Raw genomic sequence first — 26,921 nt, 5'->3', positions numbered from 1 at the left:
CTGTAGAGAAAATTAGGGTAGCCGAATTCACAAGTGTGAAAACTCCAAGGCTAGTTTGATCAGGACAAAAAGAAACAATAATATGATCTCATCATATGTCAGATATGGAAACAGCTTTAACAAGATTTTTGATAGCATCTAAATCTCCTCAATATGAATACTAAATCTTGTGCAGAAGCTAATCTGGTAAGAACTAAAGCAAGTATTCCAGGTTAAGGAGGGATATAGTTTAAAAACCAATGGTCAGCTTACTGAAAGTTAAAATTCAGTTTAGTGGGCTTTTTTTAAAAAAAAAAAAATATGGTTCCTTTTACACCAGAAAGCATCATATTTCTGGATTCTTGCTGCAGGGAAACAATAATTTGAAAACAATTAATGCAATTGGAAAAAGGGTCATCAGTGTCTCTAAGCAACTTGCTAGGTTGGAAAGGGAAATCCTAAGTATCTGCCAATGAGATATTATCTCAAGTTGAGAATATACCCGAAATGTTTAAGGCAGAAATATTTATAACTTTTTAGCAATAAATTGAGACCATCTATTGGCTCGAATAACAGCAAGTGGAAGAATCAAGAACCGTGATGTTTGCAATGATAAAGTGTAAAAAAAGATTAAATGAAAGGGAAAATAAAAGAGGAGATTAAAAAAAAAGCCACTAGACGATAAAGAATCCATCATCAAGAAGATCATCCAAGATTTGGTACTGGTTCAGTTGAGTACAAACCGACCAACAAATTAGTCCGCAAAAACCATATTGAATGTCAAACTAGCTACCAAATGAATATACAGGAAATACCGTTAAAATGTAAAAAAGCAAAGCACAAATTTGATTCTTTCCAAGACCTAAGAGGAATATATAATGATAGGTTGGTCCCTGCCTAGCTCCACGAGTATTCCTCAATCCTCATCAATAAATTCAGCAAAGCTAAAAAGTGAACTTGCAGAAACTTGACCTTCTAAACTCCTAATCACCTGAAACGCTAGTAATAATAATAGAGAAAAATAATAATTAAAGTTAAATTTGTTTAAGTTATGGAGCCTAATTATGCTCTAACGATTTATTAACTTACGCAGAAGAATTTGTGTGTAGAGAGAGGTCATAAAAAAAAAAAAACACAAAGAATAGTGAGGTTTACGGTTTTCTCTTATAAACTTCTTTCTTATGATAAACTTACTATAACAATTGAAAAAGAATGTAGTCTCACATTGAGATGATCCTCTGTAAATTTGTATTCTCAGTTTTTTGCATGATTTTTTTACTGCAATTTTGTTGCTCTCCGTAATTTAAAATTAGGGCGTCAGATTCTTAACAACACTTGGATCAAGTGTCCAAAGGGTTATCTACTCTCTTCATATATTATGTGAAAAAGACATTATTTGTTTCACAAGGAAAATTTTCATGCTAATTGCACCTAAAAAAAGTCCTATCTACTGCTATTGCAAAATCCTTGTCAGTACTTGATGATTAACAAAGAAAGTGTCCAAAAGGGTCATAATTTTTGCATAGTGTAAAAACAAAAATGACACGTTAATATTAATTCAACATTTTGCATGAACTTTAGAATAGTCCTCATATTTAAAAGTTTTCTATAGTCTATACTGATGTTGCAAAATCTTGGTCAAATTTTTCGGTTGTTAGTACTTGATCTATTGCAAACAAAATGAATGTCAAAATCAACATTTAGACATTGATAAGGTGAGTACGGCTGTGTCCCCCACACAAAGGTGAAAAAGAATCAGTGATAAGGAGGTCAGACCATATACCTCCCCTTATTCCAAAAGGTCTATTCCGTATTATGACTAAGGTTATAAAAGCATCTTTGAAACGTTTCTATCTCCGTCCACGTTTCAACTATTAAGTAATTACCTTAAGGAAAGGAAATGAAAAGACAAGTAATCTAAAACCTTATAATAAGACTATTAGGAAAATAAAAAAGACCCAACAAACAACATCAATCAAACTATTAATGTTAGACACAGAAAAGAAAGAACATTTGGCTTTAGTGGTTACAATGATTTAGCTATGATTACTCCATTAAGAAGAGACCTTGTTTACCATGTTAGGTCTATAAAATTGGTCAATCAATAGGTTTCATTACATAAATACTGAAGAGCTAGCTCTGTTGTAACGAAATAAGTGGAAGTTGATTTGTCTGATTCTTGAAATTATGAGCTACCATAAACCTTGATCACAAAGGTGAGCAAAAGAATCATCTGTTATAGTTGATGGGACAGAATTAATCAGAACATATTCTTATATCATATCAATTCCTGATATGAAATTGAGAGTCCATAAGATTTTATTAGACAAATGTTCCTCTCGCTGCCACACAAAAGTACCCATTTTTTCAGGAAAAGAAAATTGTACAAATAATTCTCATATTTTTGCCATCATTAGAAGACAAGAGAGTACAAACCTGCTCATCCAGCTATTAGCATGGTACATGATATTTTCTTTTGTCCACTGAATAGTAACTAATAAAGGAAGTCCCAACTTACTACTTATTTAAAACCAAAGAATATTTCATGGTTAAAATAGTAAAATGACCACCCTTTTTTTTTCTCTCCTTTTCCCTTGATTCTCTTCTCTCTTTCTTTCTTTCATTTGCAGTATTTTCTTTGTCCTTCTCTCTTGTGGTTCCTAAGGAGACGGGTCACTTATATTCTGCCCTTTTTGAAGATATATTCGATTGCCCAACTGGCTTATAACCCCACCACCACCCTTTTCCTTCTGCTTATAAGGAGCTCATCTGGTCATTCTCTTTCCCATGCCATCCCTTGACATTGTAATTGAGTCAATACTCAAAATCTTTCTTTCTCTTGACTTAAACCAACCAAAAGAAAAAAAAAAAAAAAAAAAAAAAAAAAAACAAAAATTTTTTTTTTTTCCAAAAAAAAAAAAAAAAAAAAAAAAAAAAAAAAAAAAAAAACCATAATTTCTTTTCTTTCTTTTCTGCACTCATTTCTTCTGACAAATATATCTTCCATATATTGTCAGTTTATCACACCTTATAAGTAGCTTCACACTCATTGTAATTTAGGTATTCTATATTGCATAAATGGCATCAAACTCTCTCACCTCTTCACGTGGCTCTAGCTCATGGACTCCTACGCAAAACAAGCAATTCGAAAGGGCGCTGGCCTTGTACGACAAGGATACGCCGGACCGGTGGCAGAAAGTTGCGAGAGCCGTGGGCGGAAAATCGGCGGAAGAAGTTAAGAGGCACTATGAGATCCTTGAGGAGGATATCAGGCACATTGAATCCGGCAAAGTCCCATTTCCCATCTACAGGTCAGCTGGGAAAAGCAGCTAATTAAAGTAAGCACATGTTAGTTCCTGAGGTAATGCTTTTCTCTTTTCCTTTCTTTTTTATGGTTACTTTTTCCACCTCGTACTAGATTGAAAATCAAACCATGTTTCTCATGTGTTACTAAAAATTCATAGACATCCTTTGTTAAGAAGAAAGCAATACTTATAGCTAGCTTAATATATACTGCAATAATGTGCTATTTTTTTCCAAGACTTTGGTTAACACGTTGTATTAAATTGTATATCTAATAGTGTATTATATTATTAGTGTACTCGGGCCCTAGAAAATTCCAAGCAAGTGAAGATTAATTAAGAACTTTGAAGGGACTACTTTTTGTGTGGTCCATTGGTTTCTCTTTCTGATCATTAGGCCAACATCCTATTCACCAAACCACTTCTTTGTCATGTATATTTAATGCAAAAGGTGATGCATGACCACACTATGTTCACCTCCTTATCCTGTTCCTTAGCGGAAGAAAGCCCACATGAGATCTAACCCTACCCCTTTTGGATAACAAGTTCATGCTCCTTTCCTAACAAGTTCAAAACAAATTGCAATATTGTGAAATACCCCCCAAAAAAAAAAAAAAATTAGCCTTCTTTTTAAGTTCTCAGAAAAGGGTTTTTTAACAATTCCCCAGCTGAATATTTTATTACTTCTTTCATTCTCAACCAGCTTTTTATCTAATTATATCGCTTTGTCTTTAGTCAGGTTAATTTTCTAGTTAGTTAGTTCTTTTCCAACTGAAAAACTTTTAGCTGCATTAGTACTAATAAAATCCTTCACGTGAATGTCTACGTCCAATTATATGTTGACGTAATAGATATTCATGTTGAAGTTTTTTTTTTTTTTTTTTTTGGGTTGATTTCTGCTGAAATTTTAAAACTAATTTTCCTCATTTATTTAATTTTCTTTTGCCTTGCAGGTTCTTGAACTAATATATGCATGGTTTCATGGCAATGAAGTTGAAGCTGTAAAAAAAAAAAAAAAGTACGTGTAGAGAAGTGTGTGAAGAAATTAGTTGCTCATGACTCTACTGTGATTCTCATGCTACTATGTATTCTCTCTCTTTTATTCTCCCTACATCCGTACGTACGTATCTTGATGTTGTTGTCTGGTTCTTCTGTGTAACAAAATCAATGTTGTTATTGCAATGTATGAAATGTTAAATACTATTCTACTATATTATTATCATGTCCAAAAAGCTGATTATGACTGTTCACAAAATATAAGAACACCATGTCGGATATCCCTTTCCATACATCGATAGGTTGGTTTCCGCCTTTATTCTAGAGTCAAAATTAATATCAACGATTGATTATACTTCAATTGGCTACTAATCATTAAAAAGAAAAATGATAAACATAGACCAAACAATTTAATTATAATTACTAAGTCATAACTTTCATAAATAATGAATCGAGACTCAAATAGCAAAAGTATTCAACGTAGTTTTTTTTCCCTCAAAAGTATTCAACGTTGCTTGAATATCCTTGATTAAGCCGTTCCAAAGACCAGCGGTAATTTTTTTTTTTTTCCTGGACCATCTTGACAATATTTTTAGTGTAAAATCTGTAAATGTTACATCCTATACTTTATGGAAACAACTTGTCGTTTGTTAATCATAAAAAATAAACCCTTTATATATGTGCTTTCCATATAGAAGATGTATTAATTCTTTCTTCTTTGTCGAAGTTGTGTTTTCTTTTGCAGATTGCAATATCTTATCTTATACATAGATAAATAATAATAATAATAATAATAATAATAATGATGATGATGATGATGATAATAATGATAATAATAATAATAATAATAATAATAATAATAATAATAATAATAATATGCCTCAAGATTGGTCTAATTAATGCTAGCATAAAAATACCATAGCTTACGGAGAACCAACTCCAACACTTGGTGAAAAGCGGACAGGAGGCATTGATGGAAGCTGTAGGGCCGTTACTGTTTCAACCGTTGATCAACAAACATTTCAAACGACAACAAGTAGAAACGACAAGAAATGAAGAAGACGACAACATGTTAAAGAAATGACAGCTTCATAAAACTGACAAGAAATGGTAAAACAAAGGAGTGACCACAAGAAGAGTCTTAGAACGATGGTACATAAAAAGACAAAACTTGCGAAACGACAATAAGGGTAATGAAACGGTTCTTACAAAGTCAGACACAAACGTCAGCAAAATGAAAACGACAATGAACCTAACAAATCATAACAAAATGAAAACGAAATAGCCTAACAACAATCACAAAAATAGCAAATGAGAAAAACCCAAATATATATGTATAGAGAAAAAAACAAAAAAAAAAGACTTAAAAAACAAAAACAAAAACGAAAGGAAAAAAACAATAGAACAACGATAAGAGCATCTAGAAGGAAACTCCTTAGCTAAATTTTAGCTAAAATAGTTAAAAAGTTATTTTAATTAACAACTGTTGGATGAGTCATTAAAACCCTACTCTCTAATTTAACTGAACATAAATTATTTTACTAATTGTTAAATTTAAGATATAAATAACTTTACTGTATTTAAAAAATAAACCTTACATTTATTACTACTGTTTGAAATAACAAAATGATAGAAAAATTAAATGAATAGCCCTTCTTATTAGTTATGTTTGGCTAGTAAAAAATGCATTTTTTTTTAAAATAACTAATCATTTAACTAATTATTAGAGTAAAAAAAAAGTAAAAAAAAGGTTAAATTATTAGTCATTTTGGCTAACCACATAAGATGGCTATTAGAGATACTATTACTAATATTGGAACAACAAACAATGACGACAAATGAGAAACAACAGTAACATGAAAAAATGACATAGATGACGGCCACAAATTTAATAAAGGAAGACAACTACGGTTATTATCATCGGTGCTTTGGGGGTATTTCTTAGTTTGTCGTCTAAATTTTAAAAACTCTTATTTTGATTTTAAATTTTAAATTAGTCCCATTTATATCCTTTTGTCAGAATTTCTATTAAAATCAAATAGGAAAAAGGGATTAAGCGTGGTCACGTAAATTTTATCTGTTTGTTTTTAATATACATTTAAACAGAAAAATTATATGATTGCAATACTCTATTTCTTTCTATCTATTTTTAATAAAAATTCCAACGGAATGGGTTAAGTGGAAAGAATTTAAAATTTAAAGGGTAAAGTAGGAGTTTTCAAAGTTTGGATGACAAGTTGAAAATAACCTTAAAATTCAGAGATACCGATAATAATAATCCAATACAATAGGTAATAAAAAAAATTAAAAAAAAAAGAAATAAAGAACCAGAATTTTTAGAACATACGAAAGAAGATAACAAAAATTGAAAAACGACAACGTGGTGGGAAACAAGTCCAACAAATTTAAAACAGAGAGAGTAATATGAAAACGACAACAAGTTTTACTAAATGCACATAAAACGGCAATATAGTAAAGGAGTGAACTACACCAAAATTAAGAGCGCCTTCTGAACTCATTCCAAAATATATTTTTTTTGGTATGAAAATAGAAATGAAAACATTTTCAATATCAAGCAAAAATTATTTTTAAAAATGTGTTTAGTAGTTTTATTAAGAGATTATTTTCAGTATAAGAAAAAATTAAAACTCCGTTTGGTTATACATTTTTGAAAATATATAATAGTATTTTAAATAATATATTAAATAAGAAAATGAAAATATTTCTTTCATGTAAAGAAATAACCCATTAATAGAATAATTATGCATATATATATATATATATATATGTATATATCTCTCTCCGTTCGAGAGAGTATCAAATGAAAATAAGAAATAAAAAATGATTAATTTTTTATTTCTCTCTCATTTTATATGAAATTAAAAAATTATTTTTATTTTTATTTTTTATCTTTGATTGCTTCAAACGCTATCTTCTCATTATTTTAATTTCTCTTTCTCAAAAAACGTAAAAAAAATTTTTAAAATCAATTCTAAACACGCTCTAAAATTTCATCCAAAAAGAACAAAATTAAAGGAAAGTTCATAAAAAAGAATTACGAAACATAGTGGAAAACAACAAAAATAAACATAAAAGATGGCAGTAAAATGAAAAATCAATCAAAATTTGAGAAATCAACCGAATAGAGAGAGCACAGACAAGACAAAAAAATTTCAGTTTACTTTAGTGAATTGCAAAGATTTTTTTTTTTAGAAAAAAAAAAAATAAAGCACGTATTTTCCTAAATCTATACACACATACGTACATAAAATAGCGAAACCACTTTTCTCTTCACTTTCACATGGTGTCAGGTTTTTCTTTGTTCTTTTTCCTCTCTTTTCTTTTGCCTTTTTTTTTTTTTTTTTTTACTTTCCTTCTATACCCTTTATTTTTTAGGAATGACAATGTTCCGGGGACGGAGTCCGGCTCTAAACGGAGACAAAGATGGAGGACAATTATCGGAGATAAAATGGAGATGGAGATAAAATCTAATCCTCAATTCCTGATGAGATGTGGATGAAGGAAGTACTTCTTTACACCGTCTCTGCTTTATATTAATGTGTAACTATTTAATAAAAATTAAAGTTATTAACAATAAATAAGGAAAAATAATTTACGTTTATATTTGGATGTTTTTAAACTTTTTGCTCATATATTAGTTATTACTTTTAAATTCAATTTGCAATACGTTAAGAATTAAGTTTTTTGTTGAAATCTTTGATTTTACTCTAAATTTATAATGAATTTCTACTCTAGTTTTATTTTAAATTACAATAATTTTGAAATGTATAATCTTATATGATTGAGAGTGGAGCAGGTATGGAAAAAGCTCCTTCAATGGAAAATTCTCGACTCTGACTCGCCCCTCCTTAAGCGCATAAAACATTAAATTACAATAATTTTGAAATGTATAATCTTATATGATTGAGAGTGGAACAGGTATGGAAAAAGCTCCTTCAATGGAAAATTCTCGACTCTGACTCGCCCCTCCTTAAGCGCATAAAACGGGGATGAGAATAGTTTAGAGTAGCGGGAATGGAGATGAGAAATCATCCTCCGCTCCCACCCCGTCCCATTGCATTTTTTTTTTCCATTTTCTTCACTTTTTTTATTTTTTTCCTTTCTCAATTTATTTTTCTGTTCCTTTTTTTTTTCCTTTTAGCAAGGAACTCTTCTACAGTTTATTTACTATAATGTACTCATTTAAGTCATTTTTTTCTCTTACTTTGCCCCGACTAAAATAATTTAGTTACTACAATTTCTTTATCTAATTTAATTCAATTTGTCTAATTTAATATAATCTAATCTCCAAGTCCTCTTTATTATTCACTTCTAAATAGGCTTCCCCAATTGCCATGTGACAACCTTTTTTATTATTATTCTTTTAGTCTTGTTTTTTTACTTTCTTTTTTTAATTAAAATAATTCCTTTTCCAAATATGATGATGCTTATTTTATTTTATTTTATTTTTTCCAAAAACTGCCATATAAGTTTAGTTCTTTTTTTTTCTTTTTTTTAACTTTTTCTCTTTCTATCTTTTCTTTTCTTTTTTAATTTCTTCTTCTTCTTTCTTTGTCCATTGTCTTTTCAATTTTTTCTCTTAATATTTTTAACATTTTATTTTTCTTACAATATCCTCATTCAAATACTTCTTTTCATTAATTAAAATAATTGCTTTTAAATATGTTCCAAATTTTTTTCTTGTCGAAACTCCTATATAACTTTAATTCTTTTTATGAGATTTTTTAAATATCCTGTTTTTTTCTTGTTCTCATTTATGGACTTCACTTTTAAGGAGACTACGCCTAATTGAGATAGACATGAATCGGAATGTGCAGGATTCGGAGTGGGTAGAATTCAGAGTGATGAATTAAAGTCAAAATAAGTTGTTGACTCAATGATAAGATTCGAAATCAAAGTTATTTCAAATTTCATTCATGCGTTTACTTACATACAAAATTAAATTAAACCGGTGTAAAAGTACTAATATACCCTTTAAGTAAATTTTGTATTTTTAACTTAAGAATAAATTGTGTACTTATTATATTAAAATTAATTTTAATGAAAATATTTAAGACAATTATAGGACAGTAAAATAATAAATATAAATTGCATAATTATGTATAATATAAAAATAAATTTTCAAATTTTGAATAAAATAAATAAAAATAGAGTTCCAAAAGTTAAAGTACATTATTATTTTAATAAAAAATTAAGTACATATTTATTAAATAAAAGTTAATAATAGTTACGCTAATATTATAATATTAGGTAAATAAAATATAAACATAGGTAGTAATTATTATTTTTTGAATTTAATTTTGAATTTTATATTTATAAATAAATTAGGGACGAGATAATAAATTAATATCATGAATGGGACAATAATGCGGAGGGAGTATAGGATTGTCAATCTGATTCTTTAGACCATCTCTAATGCAAATGTTAATGTTAATTGTATATTTACCATTAAAAAGTGTGATATGATATGTTATTTTCATTTTTTACTCCAATGCATAATGTTATTTGAAATGTTAAATTTACTTTTTTCCATAATTATTAAGCTTTGAAACTTTTATGTTTAAAATAATTAGAAAATACAAAAGTTGTAATGATTACATGAAAAAACAAACATTTCAACCAATAACAATCAAATGTCAAATTTTTCATATGTTATACTTAGCGGGAAACTTGCTACAAAGTATATCATATGAGAAATTTGGCACAACAAATAGCATTACATTGGAGAGTATTTTTTTACACTCAAATGCTAAATTTGTAATTGACATTTTAATTATAGCATTGCACTAGAGATGCTCTTAATTTTAAATTTAAGTGGGGACCACCAATCTCACTCATATTTTAGGATAAAAAAGGAGTGAGTAAACATATGTTTGATTCCCATTTTCTACTCACATTCCCCAATCCTAATAAGTAACATACTATATGTGTTTTGATACAAGACCAAACTTACAATGTTGTTCCATGTGGCTCAACTAATAATAATAATAACAAGAAAATAGAGATTTCAACACAAATGCTTTTCAAAGGATTTTTTAAATAATGGCCAAAATTTTGTAAAATTACAAAAATAGTTGTTTTTATTAATTTATTAGCCAAACACTAATTGACTTAGCAGTCTATCATAGATTAATTTTAATTTATCACTGATTAACTTAATAATTCATTATTATTAATTAATATCAATTAATAATTAACCAAAATTAATTAATAATTAATTAATTTTAATTAATAAATTATATGTTTATTAATGATAAATTATTAATAAATCATTAGTATTATTGATTGACAGTAGGTCAATAATTAATTGACTCTTTAAGAAAATGATCATTTTTATAAAATAAAAAAATGGTCATTTTTATAAAATAAAATGTCGATCTTTAAAAAATGTGGGTAAAAAAAACAAGGTTATTTAGAACACATTTAGTTCATTAATTTGAGCATTTTTATAAAATAAAATGTCGATCTTTAAAAAATGTGGGTAAAAAAAATAAGGTTATTTAGAACACATTTAGTTCATTAATTTAAATTTTTAATTCGAATTGAGATGTAATTTTATGTAATAATTTTTTACTGTAACAAAAAAATTAAATTAACTACTTTTAAAATTTTTTTATTATAATAAAAATTAAATTTTAAACTCAAATTAGTAAAATAAACCCACTTTAACTAATTTTTGCCGAGAAAATATTTGTAGAGAGCTTGCTCCGCAGGCAATCCCGACCGTCTTTCACCGTCCTTTTCTTTTCTTTCTATATTTTCATATTAAAAAGAAAAAAGAAAAAAAACCTTTAAACACTGCGAATTAGGGTTTATCGTCTATGTTCGCACCAGGCGTTAAAGCTTAAGCTTAAACACCTCCAAAACACCGAAACCATGAACCATTTGCCAATCTTCTGTTAGAACCAATCAAAGCTCGAAGCTTTCACCAATGGCGGCCTCAAAATTTTCCTCGTGCATGGCCATGGCGGTGGCGTTACTATCATCTACATCTGTCGGAACTCACGCCGACTCTTCCTTTCGCTTCCCTTATTTCTCTTCATCTCCGTCCTCTTCTTCTTCTCATTCAAACCCTTCTTTGTCTGATCAAACCGGCAATGCGAAATCGGGCTCTGAAGCATCGGCGGCCGAAGAGCCGAGAGGGTCCGGGTTCGACCCTGAGTCGTTGGAGAGAGGCGCCAAAGCTCTTCGCGAAATAAATAGCTCTCCCTACGCTAAACAGGTTTATAATTTTATCATTTCTATTCTTATTCGATACATTTTGCTTTTCCGACGAAATTTGTGAAAGTAGCAGAAAATTGAGATTTTCTTATTTTATTTTTATTTTTTTTACTGAGGAGGAATTGAAATGTCGGGAGAAATGCACAGACCAATTTATTTAGTATCAAATTTTGGCTCTTCTGCTTCCAATATTATTTTCAATTATGTAGAAAAATTATACATTGTCATTCTTACATAAATTCAATGAATAAGCCTAACCACAGTGTAATGATTTGGCTTAATTTAGTTGGAGAACTACAATTCCGAATTTCCAAGGAAAGTAACATTTGCATGAATTTAGAACCTTTTCTTTAGCTTTTCATTGAAACTGAACAGAGAGCAGAGATGTTGATTTGAGATTAGAGTTGTTTAAATTGGTCATGTGGGTTTGTGTTATCTTTCAGGTCTTTGATCTCATGAGAAAGCAGGAAAAGATCCGCCTTGCTGAGGTGGCCGCTGAGAAGGCGCATTACGAAGTAATTCAAGCTCAAAAGGACATTGTGGGTTACCATCTGTCACATAACTTTTAGGACTTCTTATGTTCTATCTATTTTCTGGTTGAAATTCATACTTGTGTTCCTTTGATTTAATTGTATCTTTGTTCATGAGCACTTTATACCTCTGGCAATTTGATTATAATTTCATCTAAATTTAGTCTTTCAATATAAGATTGTTTCTTCCCTTTTGTTTTCTGTCTCTCCAATGTGCCTCAACTTGTGCCGTGTATTCATCCTTTTGGCAGGAAAGTCAAAGGCAAATGGCCGAAGAACAAATGAAAATAGTGCAGCAACAAGCACAGGCAAAAGCACAGCATTTGCGATATCAAGATGAGTTAGCTAGAAAGAGAATGCAGGTGCATAATGAAATTAATTGTATTTTCTTAAGTCAATAACTGGAACTTTAAACTCAAGAAGTTGCACATACCTTAATTCATTTAGATGTCCACTGGTTATTAATAAATGAAACGGTTAAATTTATTGGCTTGTTTGCAGACAGATCATGAAGCCCAGAGGCGACATAATGTTGAATTGGTTAAGATGCAAGAGGAGTCCTCCGTACGTAAAGAACATGCACGGAGAGCGACTGAGGAACAAATTCAAGCTCAACAGAGAGAGACAGAAAAAGAGAGAGCTGAAATTGAGCGGGAAACCATAAGAGTTAAGGCTATGGCAGAGGCTGAAGGTCGGGTCCATGAAGCAAAATTAACTGAGGACCATAACAGGAGAATGCTTATCGAACGGATGAGTGGTGAAAAAGAAAAATGGCTTGCTGCAATAAATACAACTTTTAGTCATATAGAAGGTATACAGAACTGATCAGACGTGTTAGAAATGATGAGTGCTCATTATCCTCAATGTTCCAATGTTCATGGAAAAGAATTTCCGGTTGATATGATCTTAGTATTTTTGTTCAAATTAATCAATATCTCAGATGTAACTCTTTCTATACTATAATTTGCAGGTGGCTTTAGAACTTTACTGACTGATCGGAATAAGTTACTTATGACTGTTGGAGGAGCTACAGCATTGGCTGCTGGTGTTTATACGACAAGGTTCATAAGCTGTTCTTTTATGTGCTTTCAACTAAATCCCCTATTTTCTTTAATAGAAATATAGTATTGTGTTGGTCCATTAATAGAAATATAGTATTGTGTTGGTCCATTAATAGAAATATAGTATTGTGTTGGTCCTTTTCGTGGATGGTGCATCATTTATTAAAATCCTTCCCATGATGCCAACTTAATTAGAGTTTACATGGGTTTTACGTGCATCATTGTGTTGTTGAGATGGTACGATATCTAAGTGCCTTCTGATGTTCCTCACTGTTTTTGCAGAGAAGGTTCTAGAGTTATATGGGGTTATGTTAATCGAATTCTAGGACAGCCTTCATTGATTCGAGAATCATCCATGTCAAGATTTTCGGGGTCAGAGCTAATATCTCAAGCCAAGAATAAAGTCTTGAATTATAGTACAGCAGCAGCAACAGCTGGCACTTTTGAAAATAAGAAGGGTCTTGGAAACATTGTTCTCCATCCTTCATTGCAGAGGAGAATAGAGCACCTTGCTCGAGCTACAGCAAACACCAAGGCTCACCAGGCACCCTTTCGGAATATGCTTTTTTATGGGCCCCCAGGGACTGGAAAAACTATGGTTGCAAGAGAAATTGCTCGAAAATCGGTATTGTTTTATGTCATGGCTTCGTGATCTGATTACTGAAACCTATTTGTCTGTACCTTTTGAATTTCTAGCTTCATGTAAGTGACAATTGCTAATTTTGATCCATTATGGTGTTCTTGTGCAGGGTCTGGATTATGCCATGATGACAGGAGGTGATGTTGCTCCGCTGGGCCCACAGGCTGTCACAAAAATCCATCAAATATTTGATTGGGCAAAAAACTCAAAGAAGGGTCTACTCCTTTTTATTGATGAAGCAGATGCTTTCCTTTGCGAGTAAGTGGTACTTGTCTTCTTCTTCCCCTTCTTTTTTTTTTTTTTTTTTTTTTTTTCCCTTCTTCCACAAGATAAATGGAACTATGCTAAGATAATTGTGAGGAAAAGCTTCTGCTTTATAATTCTTTATCTCTGTTGTGGCTCAATACATCCTGCATGGTCGTAGCAGTTTCTTTCCGTGGATCTTTATGTTGGTTCAGTAAGAGGTTCAATTCAAAGCAAGAACTCCCTCCCACCTTTATTTCTGTTTCCTTCCTTTTGATTCTGTTGTTTATGGTTCGGATAATTCTGTGTGATATATAATGAAATGGAAAAACAAAGGTCTCCAAATAATTAATATCTTTAAACTAGTGTTTGCTTAAAAGAATGATTTTGAGTTTTTCCTTGGAGTTTGGTATATTAATAGTAAGTAAACACGAGGGTTTTTTTTTTTTCCCATAACAGACGTAATAGTACACATATGAGTGAAGCTCAACGAAGTGCTCTAAATGCATTGCTATTCCGAACTGGAGATCAGTCTAGAGACATTGTTCTGGTCCTCGCTACAAACAGGCCTGGTGATCTTGACAGTGCCATCACCGACCGCATCGACGAGGTCATGGAATTCCCACTTCCTGGGGAAGAGGAACGTTTTAAACTGCTAAAGCTTTATTTGAACAAGTACATATTCGGTGAGGGTGGTGACGACTCATCTAAATGGGGGCACTTGTTCAAGAAAAAGCCACAGAACATAACCGTAAAGGATCTTTCTGATGACACGATCCGCGAGGCTGCCAAGAAAACAGAAGGCTTCTCTGGCCGTGAGATTGCTAAACTCGTGGCCGGTGTACAAGCAGCCGTGTATGGCCAACCGGACTGTGTTTTGGATTCCCAGTTGTTCAAGCAAATTGTGGATTATAAGGTTGCAGAGCATCACCAGAGAATTAAACTAGCAGCTGAAGGTGGTCAGCCAGTGTAGACGAGAAAAGATCTTGCCCGATTGATTCATTTTGCATATTTATGGTCTTATAGAAGCCGAAAAAGTGGAAAATTTTTGCTCTTAATTTACGTCTAGCAATTGATTTGATTTGGAAAATTTTGTCGTTTGAAGCATGTTGGTTTACAGAAAAAAGATCTCATCTTGAAAAGTCAAAGCATTCAGGTGAAGATGCATGGAGGATGTATCTTATAATTGTCTTCTTTTTCAAAAAGAATTTTTCGTTACCAAATAAAGTTTAGGTAATAGGTGAAGTCACATTTATTTTTACTTTATTGTTGGTTATATTCACAATTTGTATTGGAGGACTTGGAAGGAATTTTTATTTCTTAGGAGAGACAGAAGGCACAACTTTTAAGTTGAAGGAGGCTAGAGAAGATTGTTGATGTTTGTTACGAATCTATGTTTATGGTATTTACAGAATGATCCAAGGCAACTGAAAAACAAAAAAGTTGTATAAGCTAATTGATATTCTATTTTTGTTCCTTAAATTCTTAAATAACCTGTTTCTATAAATTGGTCGCAACTCAGATCAAAATTTCGACAGAGCTTTAAAATATTAGATTTTACATATAGAAAAAAGTAGTTTTTGTTTTTTCCTGAATGTGTGAGGATTAAAAGAATTAATTTATTTTCTTGAAAAAAATAGAACTAGTTTATTGTTGGAATTAGAGATGTAGAGGTGTAAGTTTGGGTCGTCCGACCTGGGCCGGTGGTTCAAAGGAAAATTTCAGGCTGGTCCGGTCTGGTTTTAAAAGATAGAAGGTTGGCCCATCTCGGTCCTAAACCTAAAAAGTTCAAGACCGGATCAAAATTTTATTAGGTATTTTAAAAAAAATGTTTAAAAATATGTTGTTCGGATTGGACCGCACTGTTCTAAATGTGATAGAGTCAGCACAGTTCTGCTTTAAGCTAAAAAAAATTTAGTGCTGGGTCAGATCCGGGTCAACATTGACTGGCCTCGGACTGATCCTTTTGACTCGGTCCAAACTTGTAGCTCGACGTTAGTCATTGAAGGTTATTTTCTAATCTTATGTAACACCAGGTTTATATATAGCCCTGCCCGAAAATTAGAAACTTGATTCTGTTTTCCAAATATTGAAAACATCATTTTAAAGCAAAATTCAACTAAAATCTCTAAGCACGTGGGAATATATATCTCTGATACTAATTTAGATCACTTATTAAAGTAATTGTATTTGTTTTTCAGTCTCCTTTTTTCTTATAGTTTCTTTTTTTTTTTTCACAACTGTATATCCCCTTTCAAAACAAAAGTGTACGCATTAATTTTTTTTTTTGGAAGAATTATGTAACATAATGTTTTTAAATAGGAATAATAGAGTATCCTAATAAAGTTATCTATCATATATGATGGTGATATGTGTACGCTATAATTTCTTTTTTTTTTTTAATTTCAAATCATAGAAATACACACTAATATTGACACAATGACCTTGTAACACGTATAAGTTCTACAAGTAAGCTTCTCGAATGTAATGTTATGATTAATTTACCAATTATAAATTTAACTAGAGATGTAAGAATGGACCGGCCTAGCCCGACCCATTCTCTATTGGACCACGTGGCCATGGGTGCGGCCGACACCGCCCACTATTTTGGTGGGCCGTGTCGGGCCTGCCCATGAAAGACCAAACCTCAACTCAACCTATCCCACGGGTCTATTTATTGTGGGCCAGGTTAGGCCGTATCATGGGACGTTATTAGGCCAGCCTATATGAGCCGATATATAAGCCAAGATGGACTGACCCATTTATTGGCCCATTATGGGTTTAGATTGGGCAGCCATCTTGACATGCATTTTGTCAATTTTTTTGTTATTTTTTTTAAATATTTGTTTTTAAATTTCTAAACAATTTAACAAATATAAAAATCTAAATAGTCAATAGATATATAAAAAGAATACTTTATTTATGTATGTCTCATTAAAAACTTTTTCAAAAAAAAAAGGAATAAAATCTGGATAAGGATCAAATAATATAGTCGTAATAATTGTACATAAAATATTTACAAGATTACTAAATAAAAATTAGACAAATAAAAACATATAAAAAAATGAATATTATTTATAATTACAACGTACTATTAGTGGCAGTATCATAAATATCTAAGATCACAGATTATAAACATGACTATATGTATTATATATAGCAAAGGTATATAGTAAATACTTTATAAAAAAAATACTATATGTATTATATACATATATTAAAAGTTGGGCAACAATGTGCCTTGGACGAGCGGCCTATTTTGGGCCTAAACGGGCAATCTAACCTGACTCATGAATTTTTACGGGTCGTGTCGTTCAGCCCATGAGTTGAGGTATGTTTGTCCCAACTGAATCCATCAATATTGATTAGTTAGGCTGTAGCTTAAACAATGTCATGCTCTGTCATGCCGGCCCAACATTATATCAGGATAAGCTTGAGTCAGCTCACGGGCCGCGACTTGTATCTCTAAATTTAACGTGTAAAAAATATTTTTTAATACAATACTATTTATTGTGATAAATTTATCATATATTGTATTTTGTGATAAATTTCTCATAAAATATAACATATAATAAATTTGACATTTAATTTTTATTAGTTGATACGGTTACTTTTTCATTTAATCATTACAGCTTTTATCTTTTTAAATTATTTAAAAATAAAAAATTTACTTTTACATTTTTTAAAACTTAAATTTCAAATAAACTTATAGAACAAAAATAAAAATAACATGTATTATACATTTTAATGTCAAATATATAATTATCGTTAATATTTACATCATAGGCGGTCTAATTAAGTTTTAATTGAACATATGAGCAGAGCAAATATGTATCTAGTTTCAATAATAGAAAACCAAAAAGGCACAAAAACAATCGAATTATATGGCTCTTTTAACAATTCTATGATCAATCGAGAATAATAATATATGAAAGACGGAACATTCATTATTAAGCAAACAATTCTCTTCAGATAAAAAAAAAAAAAAAAAAAAAAAAAAAAAAAAAAAAAAAAAAGCAGACAATTCTCTGATGTGAGACCAAAAATGTAGTAGCAAAAACTAGTTTGAATTTTTTTTCATTTTTTCCTTTTTCCTATCAGAATTTGATTAATAAATGTGTAATATACGCTTTAAAATTTTTCATCAAAATAACACTTTTTTCTACAAGTTTAAAAAAGATGGGGAAAAGGAAAGAAGAAAAGAAAAATTCTGGTGAGCCAACCATCCTTGGTAGTTTTGAGAAGCAAAAGCAAGGTAGGGGAAAAACACAAGACGCGTCTCAAAAGATCCCCAGGCTAACTGTGCAACACGTGGCGGCATTCAGTTCTTCGGCCCCCTTTGACGCTCTTATTAAACCGCCACGTTAGCCCCTGACCAGGCACGTAGCCGAAAAAAAAAAAAAAAAAAAAACGGTCTCTCCGATTTTCCACACCAAAGCAAACAAGACCCGGAAAACTACGTATATGTAGGATCTGCAAAGAGAGGATTGATCTCCATTCATCTCTGAACAATCGACAAGTCATGAAGCTTTTGTCTGATTATAATTTATTTTACGTTTTCTAGAGAGAGAGAGAGAGAGAGAGAGAGAGAGAGAGAGAGAGATGGCAAAGAGAAGTACTAGTGCAGCGTTAGTGGTGGTGGTGGTGATGTTATGGCTGGCTCTTTGTTTTGCTGAGGACAAGGCAGAGGATGGCACGTTGAAAGATATCAAGGAAAAATCTAAGTCCTGGGGAAATTGGGCTTCTGACAACTTCTCCGAGTAATTTCTTTTTCCTTTTTTTTTTTTTTTTTTAAAGTCATTACAAATTGACGAATTTATGTGCACTTATTACATTAACAGTAATAGCTAGACTTCATGAGTGTTCCATTAATTGGTACGTGTTTTTATATGTATTTTGCATTTGGTATTGTCTGATAGTATCCTTAATTTCCGCGTTAGTTGTATGGGATGAAAGATCTGGTGATCTCCAGTACTGCTGAGAAAGTGCTGTAATTTATAATTCACTTTCTTGTGTCTTTATTCTTTTTGAAAAAAAAAAAGGCATGTGTTTTACTCGGAGTATACATATATATATATTGAGCCAAATACACACACACACGTATATATATATATATATATAACTTATTTGAACATCAAACGAGTTATTTGGGTTTTTCATGAGGCATCCTTTTGGATCATGCTTTGTTCTGGTTGCTTCTGTTTGCTGTTTCTCGATTTGGTAGGCGTCTTCTTAATGGCTATGGCTTCTTTGTTCTTTTTTGCTGTGCTTTTATTTATTTATTTATTTTTGCAGCTGCGTTGAGTTGTTCTGGATATTCTTTTATTTTTTTTAATAAACTTTAAGCGAGGAGTAAGAAGATTGTTGTTTTATTTTATTTTATTTTTTATTTTTAGTGGTTAGGGATGTCCTATAGCTACCACCCCCATTATTTTCTCAAGAGTCAAGACTCAAGACACCTATATTGTACGGATAAAATACACGGTTGAGTACGCAAATTGATCACTTCTTTTATTTCCAAAAAAGATGAAATGAATGTTTTAATAAAATTGAATGGTTTTGATATGATAATAGATCGCTTGTGCTTTAGAAAATGTCACTTTTGCACTACATGACCAAGATACGAAGACCATCACTTTTGATGTTGTGATTTTCTTGAATATGCGTTTGGTTTAATTTGTATGCTCTCTCAACTTTCACCCATTTATACATATATAGTCATTGAATCTTCCTTCATATTCCCTCCCCTTATACTATATATAGTATATACCTAATTTCGCGTTTAAACAAGTACTAATATTGTTAACTAGACGGGGACTAAATATAGTAGTACTCATTACCTCACAATTAACTGATTATCAATGCTAATTTCAATCGGAAAAGAAAACAAAAAGTTTATTGCTGATCAATTTTGTTTTGTTATGCCAGAGGATTGGACCGATTTAGCCGGGAAAGTCATGAAGCGAAGAAACCTCGAGATGTGATAGAAACAGTGGGGGAAGCAGCCTCTACAGCAACTGAGATGATGAACTCCGCTGGATTCGGTAAGTAATATATTCACTGATTAACTCAATATTATCTTTATACTAACTTAAAGTGTGGGAGTTTACAATATGCCCTCTAAGAAACAAGTAGATCACGAGTAGTTTGCGCTTTGTGATTTGACTAATTTACTTTAGTAGGAACATCAAAGTATGCTTTCAGCAAGGCTGGCAAGGCATTGTCCGAAGCGAAGGAGTTTGGATCCTTCGGATTGGATAAGGCAAAAGATGCCTAGGATGAAGCTAAGAGGAGAATAAACTTGGCTAAGAAGGAGGCTTCAGACAACGACGACGATGAGGATGGCGACAATGATCCTAGAGGGAGGGATGGTACAGGAAGGAATGAATGTCGGAAGAGATCATGTTAATGAAACTCATGTGAGAAATGAATCCAAGGGTTATAAGGTGAAAGGAGAGACGGGAGATGGGAAAGATAAAGCGGAAGATAACTACAATGAAGCTAAAGAGATAGGGCGCTTTATCTTATTCTTTTCCGTCTGTTTGTTTTGATCAGTCATTCAAGCTCTAGCTAGCTGATAGCAGCATCATTGGAATGAAATCAAGATGGAAACGCAGGCAACCGGGAGAATCGGAGTAACATGAGAATGAATTCTACGAAGGTTGTAAGTAATAGAGATCTTTCTCCCGCGTCTATAACCAGTCATACTAGGTGGGCTCTCTCCCATCTTAGTGAAGTTACGAGGTTAGCAAGAAGCAGTGCCCTTCCATCCCTGTGTGTGGGATTAGAAATTCGTTAGTATCGGTGGGCCCCTTCACTTGAGCTAATTTTATCCCGCTTTACTGCAGAGGCAGCGATGTGACATACAAAATTTCATGATTTTTCCTTTGTTCTTGTTTTTTGTTTGTGCAGCGAAGATAAAGATACAAAGGTAGATTGGTTCGTTTTCATGCTTAGGTGTCTGTCGTTCTCGGTGTGCTCGATTCGGATTGAGAGGAAGGTAAGTCCTGATCTAATATATGAAATTTGAAGTAATATGAATTTCACTTCCACCCACTGTCACTCTCTCGCTCCCTTTATGTAGCTCGTTCCCTAAAGGACCAGCGACTATCGGTACAGTCCAAAACATCCCTCCCTCTATCGGTGGAGCTACTGCGTTCCTCCTAACCTCTCGTTCCTTTTATGTAACTCGTTCCTATCAGTTGAGCACTACATACCATAACAACAACTCATACGAGTGACTTCTTCCCCCCTCCTCATCTCTAAGTCCTAGCTCCTAGCCCCTAGCTGCTTCTAAGCCTCTAGCTCCGTAAGACCTTGTTCGTTTCTACTTGACTCTGAAAAAAAGAAGGCTTGGCTTACTCTTTCAACGAAGGATTTACTGAGCGAACTACTAAATCAACAAGATCAATCGTCTTTGCTTCCGGCATCCTTCCCCCGCCGCGGGAGAGGAAGAAAGTATAGGTAGGGATAACAAAGGAAGTAGACCCCGCTAAGGATAAGGAGGGTAGTCCTCATGTTGAAAACATTTGGATCTTGTAGTGAGTAACCAATTTTCTTATATCCCTTGTTTGTTTCTTTTCTTTAATACGAAAATTTATTATAGCGAGAACATTCTTGTAGCTTTTGTTTGCTTAATTTGATCTCTTCTCGTATGTCTTAACGTTAATATGAAAAGGAAGCTTTATATATATATTTTTTGTTGCATATTATTGTCCTTGTGGATATGAGTGACCCAGAGCTGTAGTTTTGTCAAATAATATTCTGGTCCTAGTAGAAATATGTATGAACTTTTTATGTTGCAAAATCCAAAACATACTGATACATATAAATGTACATAATATATAAATTAGTGTGTGCGCGTCTAATTTCAATGTGTATGTGTACGTGTATGGATATATGTTATAATTAATATAATGCAATTTTTGTTAGGGGTCCAATAGATATAGCTATATGTCTGTAGCTTCACTACATCTTTATGTTATATATGGATCCAAAAATGTGATTTCTTTGCATTCTTGTGGATGAGTTTTACTAGTACTAGTACTAAGACAAAATCGATCAGTAATGATCCACGTATATGAATATTGAGGCCAATTGATCCTTGTTGGATTCAACAAAAGAACAATAAGTTGATGCTTATTAGGAAACGTGGGTTAGCTTGTAATGTTATCAATAGGTTTCAGACTTGTAGTGGTCCTGCTGGAAAAAGCAGATTATTAATTTAGATACAGACGTTTCTTATAAACGCTAGTCCTTGTAATATTGGTCTCTAAAAAAGCATGGTTGTGGGTCATGTTGTCGTAATATAAGAAAGCCAAAATTATATTAGAATCATTAATTAGTATAACATATCTAGACTCTTAATGGCATTGCTTACTTTCCAATTTAAATATATTTATATATATATATATGTCTTGTATGAAGGTTTTCTTTTTTCAGAGGAATTGTATGAAGAGATTTTTGCCCGTTTGTCTGGCAGGTTTAAATCACAGTTCAAACTTTTTTGCACTAGTGTTTTCTCTTAAAAAAAAAAAAAAAAAACTTTGAATTTTTGTTCAAACTTTCGGTTATGTTATTCAATGCCATCATAATTTTGAATAGCACTATATACACACACACGTATGTATATGGCAGTGCATTAACGCTATCATGTAGAAAATGTGAAAGTAGGTGGTTGGTTCCCATACCATTATGTACTGACAACGTTATAGATGAGTGTCAGAATTGTTTGAACATTTTCCTATTTTGGTCAGAATTGTTTCAGCTAAAGAAAATTGGCTAGGAATATATATTAGTATCATATACACCAGGGAAAAAAAAAAGGGATCGAGCATAAGATAAATAAGCCTTATGTATATATGCATATATTTTGTACTTAAAAACTTTTAATTACTACATAATAACTTGAGGAATTACCCTCCCAATTTTTTTTTTTTTTTTTAAAAAAAACGTGTGCCATATGTTTGGAGCATATATTCACTCAATACTTGCAGACGATTCAATTATGGCGTACATAATAACAATGCCTATTTGCACACAAATATTGAGGTCAGAGATAATGTTGTTCATAAAGATAGTTTGGACCCCTAAAAGACTTTTTCTCTATGAAACTTTTTCTTGGACATCTGAAGGTGGAATAAATACTCTACATTGCCTCTCAGTGCAACCATGGCAAAGAGATCTTCCGACATTATAAATTACCAATCCTCGAGACCGAAATTTTATTTCCCAATAATATGTTAAAACTCAGCATATATAAGCCAAGCTTACAAACTTACAAAAGTGACAAAATGTCTGTAAAACTCGTGTTTGGTTTTGACGAAAGCAAAAAATGTTGAAAATTTAAAGTTTTCAAATGCAGAAAATTTAAAGAAATTCAAACAGGGTATAAAAAGTTTGAACCGAAAAGAAAATACAAAAAAAAAAAAAAGGAGACATATATACGCGCTAAAGATATATAAAAGTACTTGTATGAAAAATCAAAAAGTCCTTTCATCTTTTTCTTCTTTTATATATTGCTTTTCCTTTTTCTTGGCTAAAGTGTGTTTAAGGTAGTGTTCCATGCATTTCCATAAGGGAAGAAGATTAGTTTTTCCACAAACGAAGAAGATCAACAAGATTGAGATAGTTAAATCAATAAATCTAAAAATAACCGAGAAAACTTGAGAAAAATCAGAAGAGAGAAAGAAGAGAGAGTACCTCCCTAATCTACCCCCTCCTCTCCATCCATTTCAACTATATTCACACAAAAAAAAAAAAAAAAAAAAAAAGAAAATGTTCCATCTCTAATTATTCACTACAAAATATATCTAGCTATCATCTTCTTTAAGTACAACTAATTAACAATTAATTAATCACAACATTATCACCATCATGAATCAAGTATATCTAGTTTTCATCAAATTCCTAACATCCTTACACTTGCTTCTTCTTCATGGCCTGCTTATTATTATGCATCCAAACCTTGAAAACCTGTCGTTTGACACCAACTTCGGAGCAAAACCGCTGAACCTCCTGGTCGTCATGCTTCTGGATCCTCCATCCGAGCTTCTCCGCCAACTCCATCATCTTCTCCTTCTGCTCCTGATTGAATTTCGTCCGAAACCGCTTCTTCGACTCCCCGGCGTGCTGAACTGCCGCGGCCGCCTTCGACTGGTTGATGTTATGATCGTGATCAAACATGTGCAGATCCTCGCTCGACGACTCAGCCCCGCCAAAGGCCATCATCACCGGTGCCGCAATCGGACGGCGGTGGTGATGCACTGGATATTGAGGATGATCAGAATTGTGATGATTACGATGGTTGTAGTGGTGATGAGGATTGTGATTAGGCAGCACTGTAGGAGGAGGAGGAGGAAGATAATGTTGAGGCAGCACTACTGAATTATTATTGTTACTATTTCTTGACAGCTTGTGATTGGGATTGTACTGGGACTCGCCGTCGATCTCTTTCCGGTGGAAGTTGCGGTGGCATTCGCAAGCCGCGCATTTCAGCGCCTCCTCCGTGCCGTCGTCCCCGCTCGGCATGAACTCTCCGCAGCCGTCGAGCACGTGGCCGCCTTTGCTCGCGGCATGATTCCTCAAACATTCCCGGTATCTCACGGCGTTGACCGGCGCAATTGGTGTGATTGGATCTGGATTTGTATTGGGGTTTGGATCAGGATTGCTAATATTTTCCCTTCTGGGTTTGTTTGGTTGATAGGAAAGGTGGTCTAGGGTTTGGTTTGGAGCTGGATTGAAAGTGGTGTTGCCATGGTTTATTTGGTGGTGATCTCTGGGTGAAGAAGAAAGCTTGGAAGAAGAATCCCTATTGGGTGAGCTATAATCAAGAGTACTATTACTTCTCATCATCCCTATAATTTCTTTTATCTCGCCCTCTCATCAGTACTTCCATTAAATCTTCTCGTCTCTATTATCGCAACTTCTCTTGACCTTGATCTCATCCTGCTATAATACCCTTTTCTTCTTTTTTTTTTTTTTTTTCTCTTCACCAAAATATTATTTTCTCTTCACTAAAAGATTTTTTTCATGATTTCTAGTTCTTTATAAGGTAGCTATAACTAAGTGATTTTTTCTGCAATTTCATTTCTTTCTCAACCCTAATAATTCCTCTCCTCCCCTAGCTAGACAATATCTAATTTCTCTCCTCTAATCAAAGATTTAATCACTGGCTAACGGAGGATTAGTATTCTTTTTCTCTCTTATTTTGATTTTGACATTTTTGGGTGCTCACCCACCAAACGTCCACTGATTTCAACCCAGCTTCCCAAGACGTAATTAAGCGAGTGTTTTAGAGATGGATGGGATTGGATTTGGATCAAAGTAAAGGGAGATTAATTCTGCCCCCCCCCCCCCCCCAAAAAAAAAAAACAAAACAAAAAACAAAAAACAAATAGTATATATTTGGAAATCAAACAGGAGAGCTAGCTAGATCCCTATTCTCCCATAGATGAAAGAAAGTAAGGGCCCTACCAAAGCTCAAAAAAAAAAAAAAAAAAAAAAAAAAAACTTACCTGATAAGTTAAGGAGACAAAGCTGTAATTGCACCAGCAAAGAGAGCAAAACACAAGCGAAGGGGGAAGTTTGTTTCTGCATTTAATTAAGGAGGTGATGAATATCTAAAAGAAAAAAAGAATTCTAATTATAATAATAACTAACATAAAGATGAGGAAGTAGTGAGAAAAACATGTGAGAGAATTTTGTGTTTTTAAAAAAAATGCATATCAAAAAAGAAAGAAAAAGGGTTTTTGCTTTGTGTTTCCTACCACCCATCCAACCCCATAAAATCCATCCATCGAAGGAACAAGTTTTTTGGGTTGGATATTACGCATACACTCATAGTGAGCGATGAGAGGAGAACAGTGGTACTGATCTTTCTAGAACAACCGACAGGCTCATGTTAGTCCTCTCCCACAGCCTGCACTCTGGTCCAGTTACTAATTATTGCCCCTTATTTTTCTCCACTCTATGAAACCCTAATAAAACCCCCGCAAATACATATATATATATATATTATATATATACATATGAATATTTGTGTGAGCCAGCGAAGAAGAGAGAGAGAGAGAGAGAAAGATGTCTGACTTGACATTACTCTGCTTGGTTTGCCTGGAATCTTCCTGCGACCTCAAATTCCCTAGATTAAAACTGTTTAATATAATAGAGAATTATATATATAATGTTAGACGTAAAATTCCCAATTAGAGATTTTAAGGTGGTGTCAAACAAGGGGTTTAGTTCCAGACTAGAGAGAGAGAGAGTTAGTACTAAGAAGTTAAGCACTTGTGGGGGGTGAGCCGTGAGGGAACTAAAGTAGAGAATGCTGGTCCACATCACAGCATTTGTTTTTTTTTTTTTAGTGTGTTTGTGTCAGATTCTCTTTCTCTCTCTCTCTCTCTCTCTCTCTCTCTCTCTCTCTCTCTCTCTCCACACGAGGCTGTTTGTGCGCCTGCAGCAGTTTCGCTGAAAATAACTTTACCACCTCTCTTGGGTTTCTTTCCCGTTGTAAATTCATGGTTCTTCAGCTTCTATTATTGTCAATTCATGTCTCTCTCTATCTATTAACTCTTTTTCCTTCTTCATTACACATTATCCTCCTTGTTGTGGTGCACTATTTCACTTGCTTTGCTTTTTTTTTGTTTGTCTGGTACAGTGTCACGATAATATCTAAAGAGGGACTGTTCTCTCTCTCTCTCTCTCTTTTAATAGTGTATCATTTGACTCTTACCTCCCCCTTACCCCTTTTAGGTCATGCACTGTTTTTCCTTGAGTCCACAACATTTTGATAACGCCATTCTTAGGTATATAATAGGCCCTTTGCTTACCGGCTCTTCCTGAGCAAGTAATTTCCCTTTTTTGATCAGCCAGAATGATAATAATAATAATAATAATAATAATAATAATAATAATAATAATAATAAAGTAA

At 32.8% G+C, this 26,921-nt stretch overlaps 4 protein-coding genes across 12 annotated transcripts; 3 read left to right on the top strand and 1 right to left on the bottom strand.

Moving 5' to 3' along the window:
• The first annotated feature begins 2,923 nt into the window (after positions 1–2,923).
• On the top strand, positions 2,924–4,452 carry LOC21397726 (protein RADIALIS-like 4). Of its 3 annotated transcripts, none has more exons than XM_010096950.2 (2): positions 2,924–3,317; positions 4,235–4,452. In XM_010096950.2, the coding sequence occupies exon 1, from the start codon at positions 3,058–3,060 to the stop codon at positions 3,310–3,312; it is 255 nt and encodes an 84-aa protein (XP_010095252.1). In that variant the 5' UTR covers positions 2,924–3,057; the 3' UTR covers positions 3,313–3,317; positions 4,235–4,452. The 3 variants fall into 3 exon arrangements, with proteins under 3 accessions (XP_010095252.1, XP_024020622.1, XP_024020623.1); XM_024164854.1 differs by having other exon boundaries at positions 2,924–3,340; XM_024164855.1 differs by having other exon boundaries at positions 2,924–3,327; positions 4,235–4,260.
• A 6,661-nt stretch (positions 4,453–11,113) lies between these two features.
• On the top strand, positions 11,114–15,475 carry LOC21397725 (ATPase family AAA domain-containing protein 3). The gene is made up of 8 exons (XM_010096949.2): positions 11,114–11,520; positions 11,963–12,058; positions 12,301–12,411; positions 12,551–12,860; positions 13,020–13,110; positions 13,393–13,735; positions 13,860–14,008; positions 14,453–15,475. The coding sequence occupies exons 1-8, from the start codon at positions 11,230–11,232 to the stop codon at positions 14,964–14,966; spliced, it is 1,905 nt and encodes a 634-aa protein (XP_010095251.1). The 5' UTR covers positions 11,114–11,229; the 3' UTR covers positions 14,967–15,475.
• A 2,918-nt stretch (positions 15,476–18,393) lies between these two features.
• On the top strand, positions 18,394–21,605 carry LOC21397723. Of its 4 annotated transcripts, none has more exons than XM_010096947.2 (4): positions 18,394–18,753; positions 19,922–20,037; positions 20,176–20,797; positions 20,906–21,605. In XM_010096947.2, the coding sequence occupies exons 1-3, from the start codon at positions 18,596–18,598 to the stop codon at positions 20,268–20,270; spliced, it is 369 nt and encodes a 122-aa protein (XP_010095249.1). In that variant the 5' UTR covers positions 18,394–18,595; the 3' UTR covers positions 20,271–20,797; positions 20,906–21,605. The 4 variants fall into 4 exon arrangements, 3 of the variants coding, with proteins under 3 accessions (XP_010095249.1, XP_024020627.1, XP_024020626.1); XM_024164859.1 differs by having other exon boundaries at positions 20,173–20,787; XM_024164858.1 differs by having other exon boundaries at positions 20,173–20,797.
• A 2,144-nt stretch (positions 21,606–23,749) lies between these two features.
• On the bottom strand, positions 23,750–26,279 carry LOC21397722 (zinc-finger homeodomain protein 6). 4 transcript variants are annotated; one of them, XM_024164847.1, is made up of 3 exons: positions 26,081–26,279; positions 25,510–25,585; positions 23,750–25,335 (listed from the first exon to the last, which is right to left on the bottom strand). In XM_024164847.1, the coding sequence occupies exon 3, from the start codon at positions 24,845–24,847 to the stop codon at positions 23,912–23,914; it is 936 nt and encodes a 311-aa protein (XP_024020615.1). In that variant the 5' UTR covers positions 24,848–25,335; positions 25,510–25,585; positions 26,081–26,279; the 3' UTR covers positions 23,750–23,911. The 4 variants fall into 4 exon arrangements, with proteins under 4 accessions (XP_024020615.1, XP_024020617.1, XP_010095248.1 ...); XM_024164849.1 differs by having other exon boundaries at positions 26,091–26,108; XM_010096946.2 differs by lacking the exon at positions 26,081–26,279 and adding an exon at positions 25,762–26,003.
• Between the last annotated feature and the right edge of the window lie 642 nt (positions 26,280–26,921).

The sequence above is a fragment of the Morus notabilis genome, unplaced genomic scaffold (genome assembly GCF_000414095.1).
Source record: "Morus notabilis unplaced genomic scaffold, ASM41409v2 Scaffold11, whole genome shotgun sequence".
NCBI lineage: Eukaryota > Viridiplantae > Streptophyta > Magnoliopsida > Rosales > Moraceae > Morus > Morus notabilis.
Note: the sequence above shows the minus strand (reverse complement) of the source record. Positions and strands in the feature narration are given on the sequence as shown.

Coding starts and splice junctions, on each gene's coding strand:
- LOC21397726 (XM_010096950.2), top strand. CDS start 3,058: ATGGCATCAAACTCTCTCACCTCTTCACGTGGCTCTAGCTCATGGACT.
- LOC21397725 (XM_010096949.2), top strand. CDS start 11,230: ATGGCGGCCTCAAAATTTTCCTCGTGCATGGCCATGGCGGTGGCGTTA. Junction 12,861..13,019: donor AACTTTTAGTCATATAGAAG/GTATACAGAACT, acceptor TATAATTTGCAG/GTGGCTTTAGAACTTTACTG. Junction 13,736..13,859: donor GAGAAATTGCTCGAAAATCG/GTATTGTTTTAT, acceptor GTTCTTGTGCAG/GGTCTGGATTATGCCATGAT.
- LOC21397723 (XM_024164859.1), top strand. CDS start 18,596: ATGGCAAAGAGAAGTACTAGTGCAGCGTTAGTGGTGGTGGTGGTGATG. Junction 18,754..19,921: donor GCTTCTGACAACTTCTCCGA/GTAATTTCTTTT, acceptor TTGTTATGCCAG/AGGATTGGACCGATTTAGCC. Junction 20,038..20,172: donor GATGAACTCCGCTGGATTCG/GTAAGTAATATA, acceptor AATTTACTTTAG/TAGGAACATCAAAGTATGCT.
- LOC21397722 (XM_024164847.1), bottom strand. CDS start 24,847: ATGATGAGAAGTAATAGTACTCTTGATTATAGCTCACCCAATAGGGAT.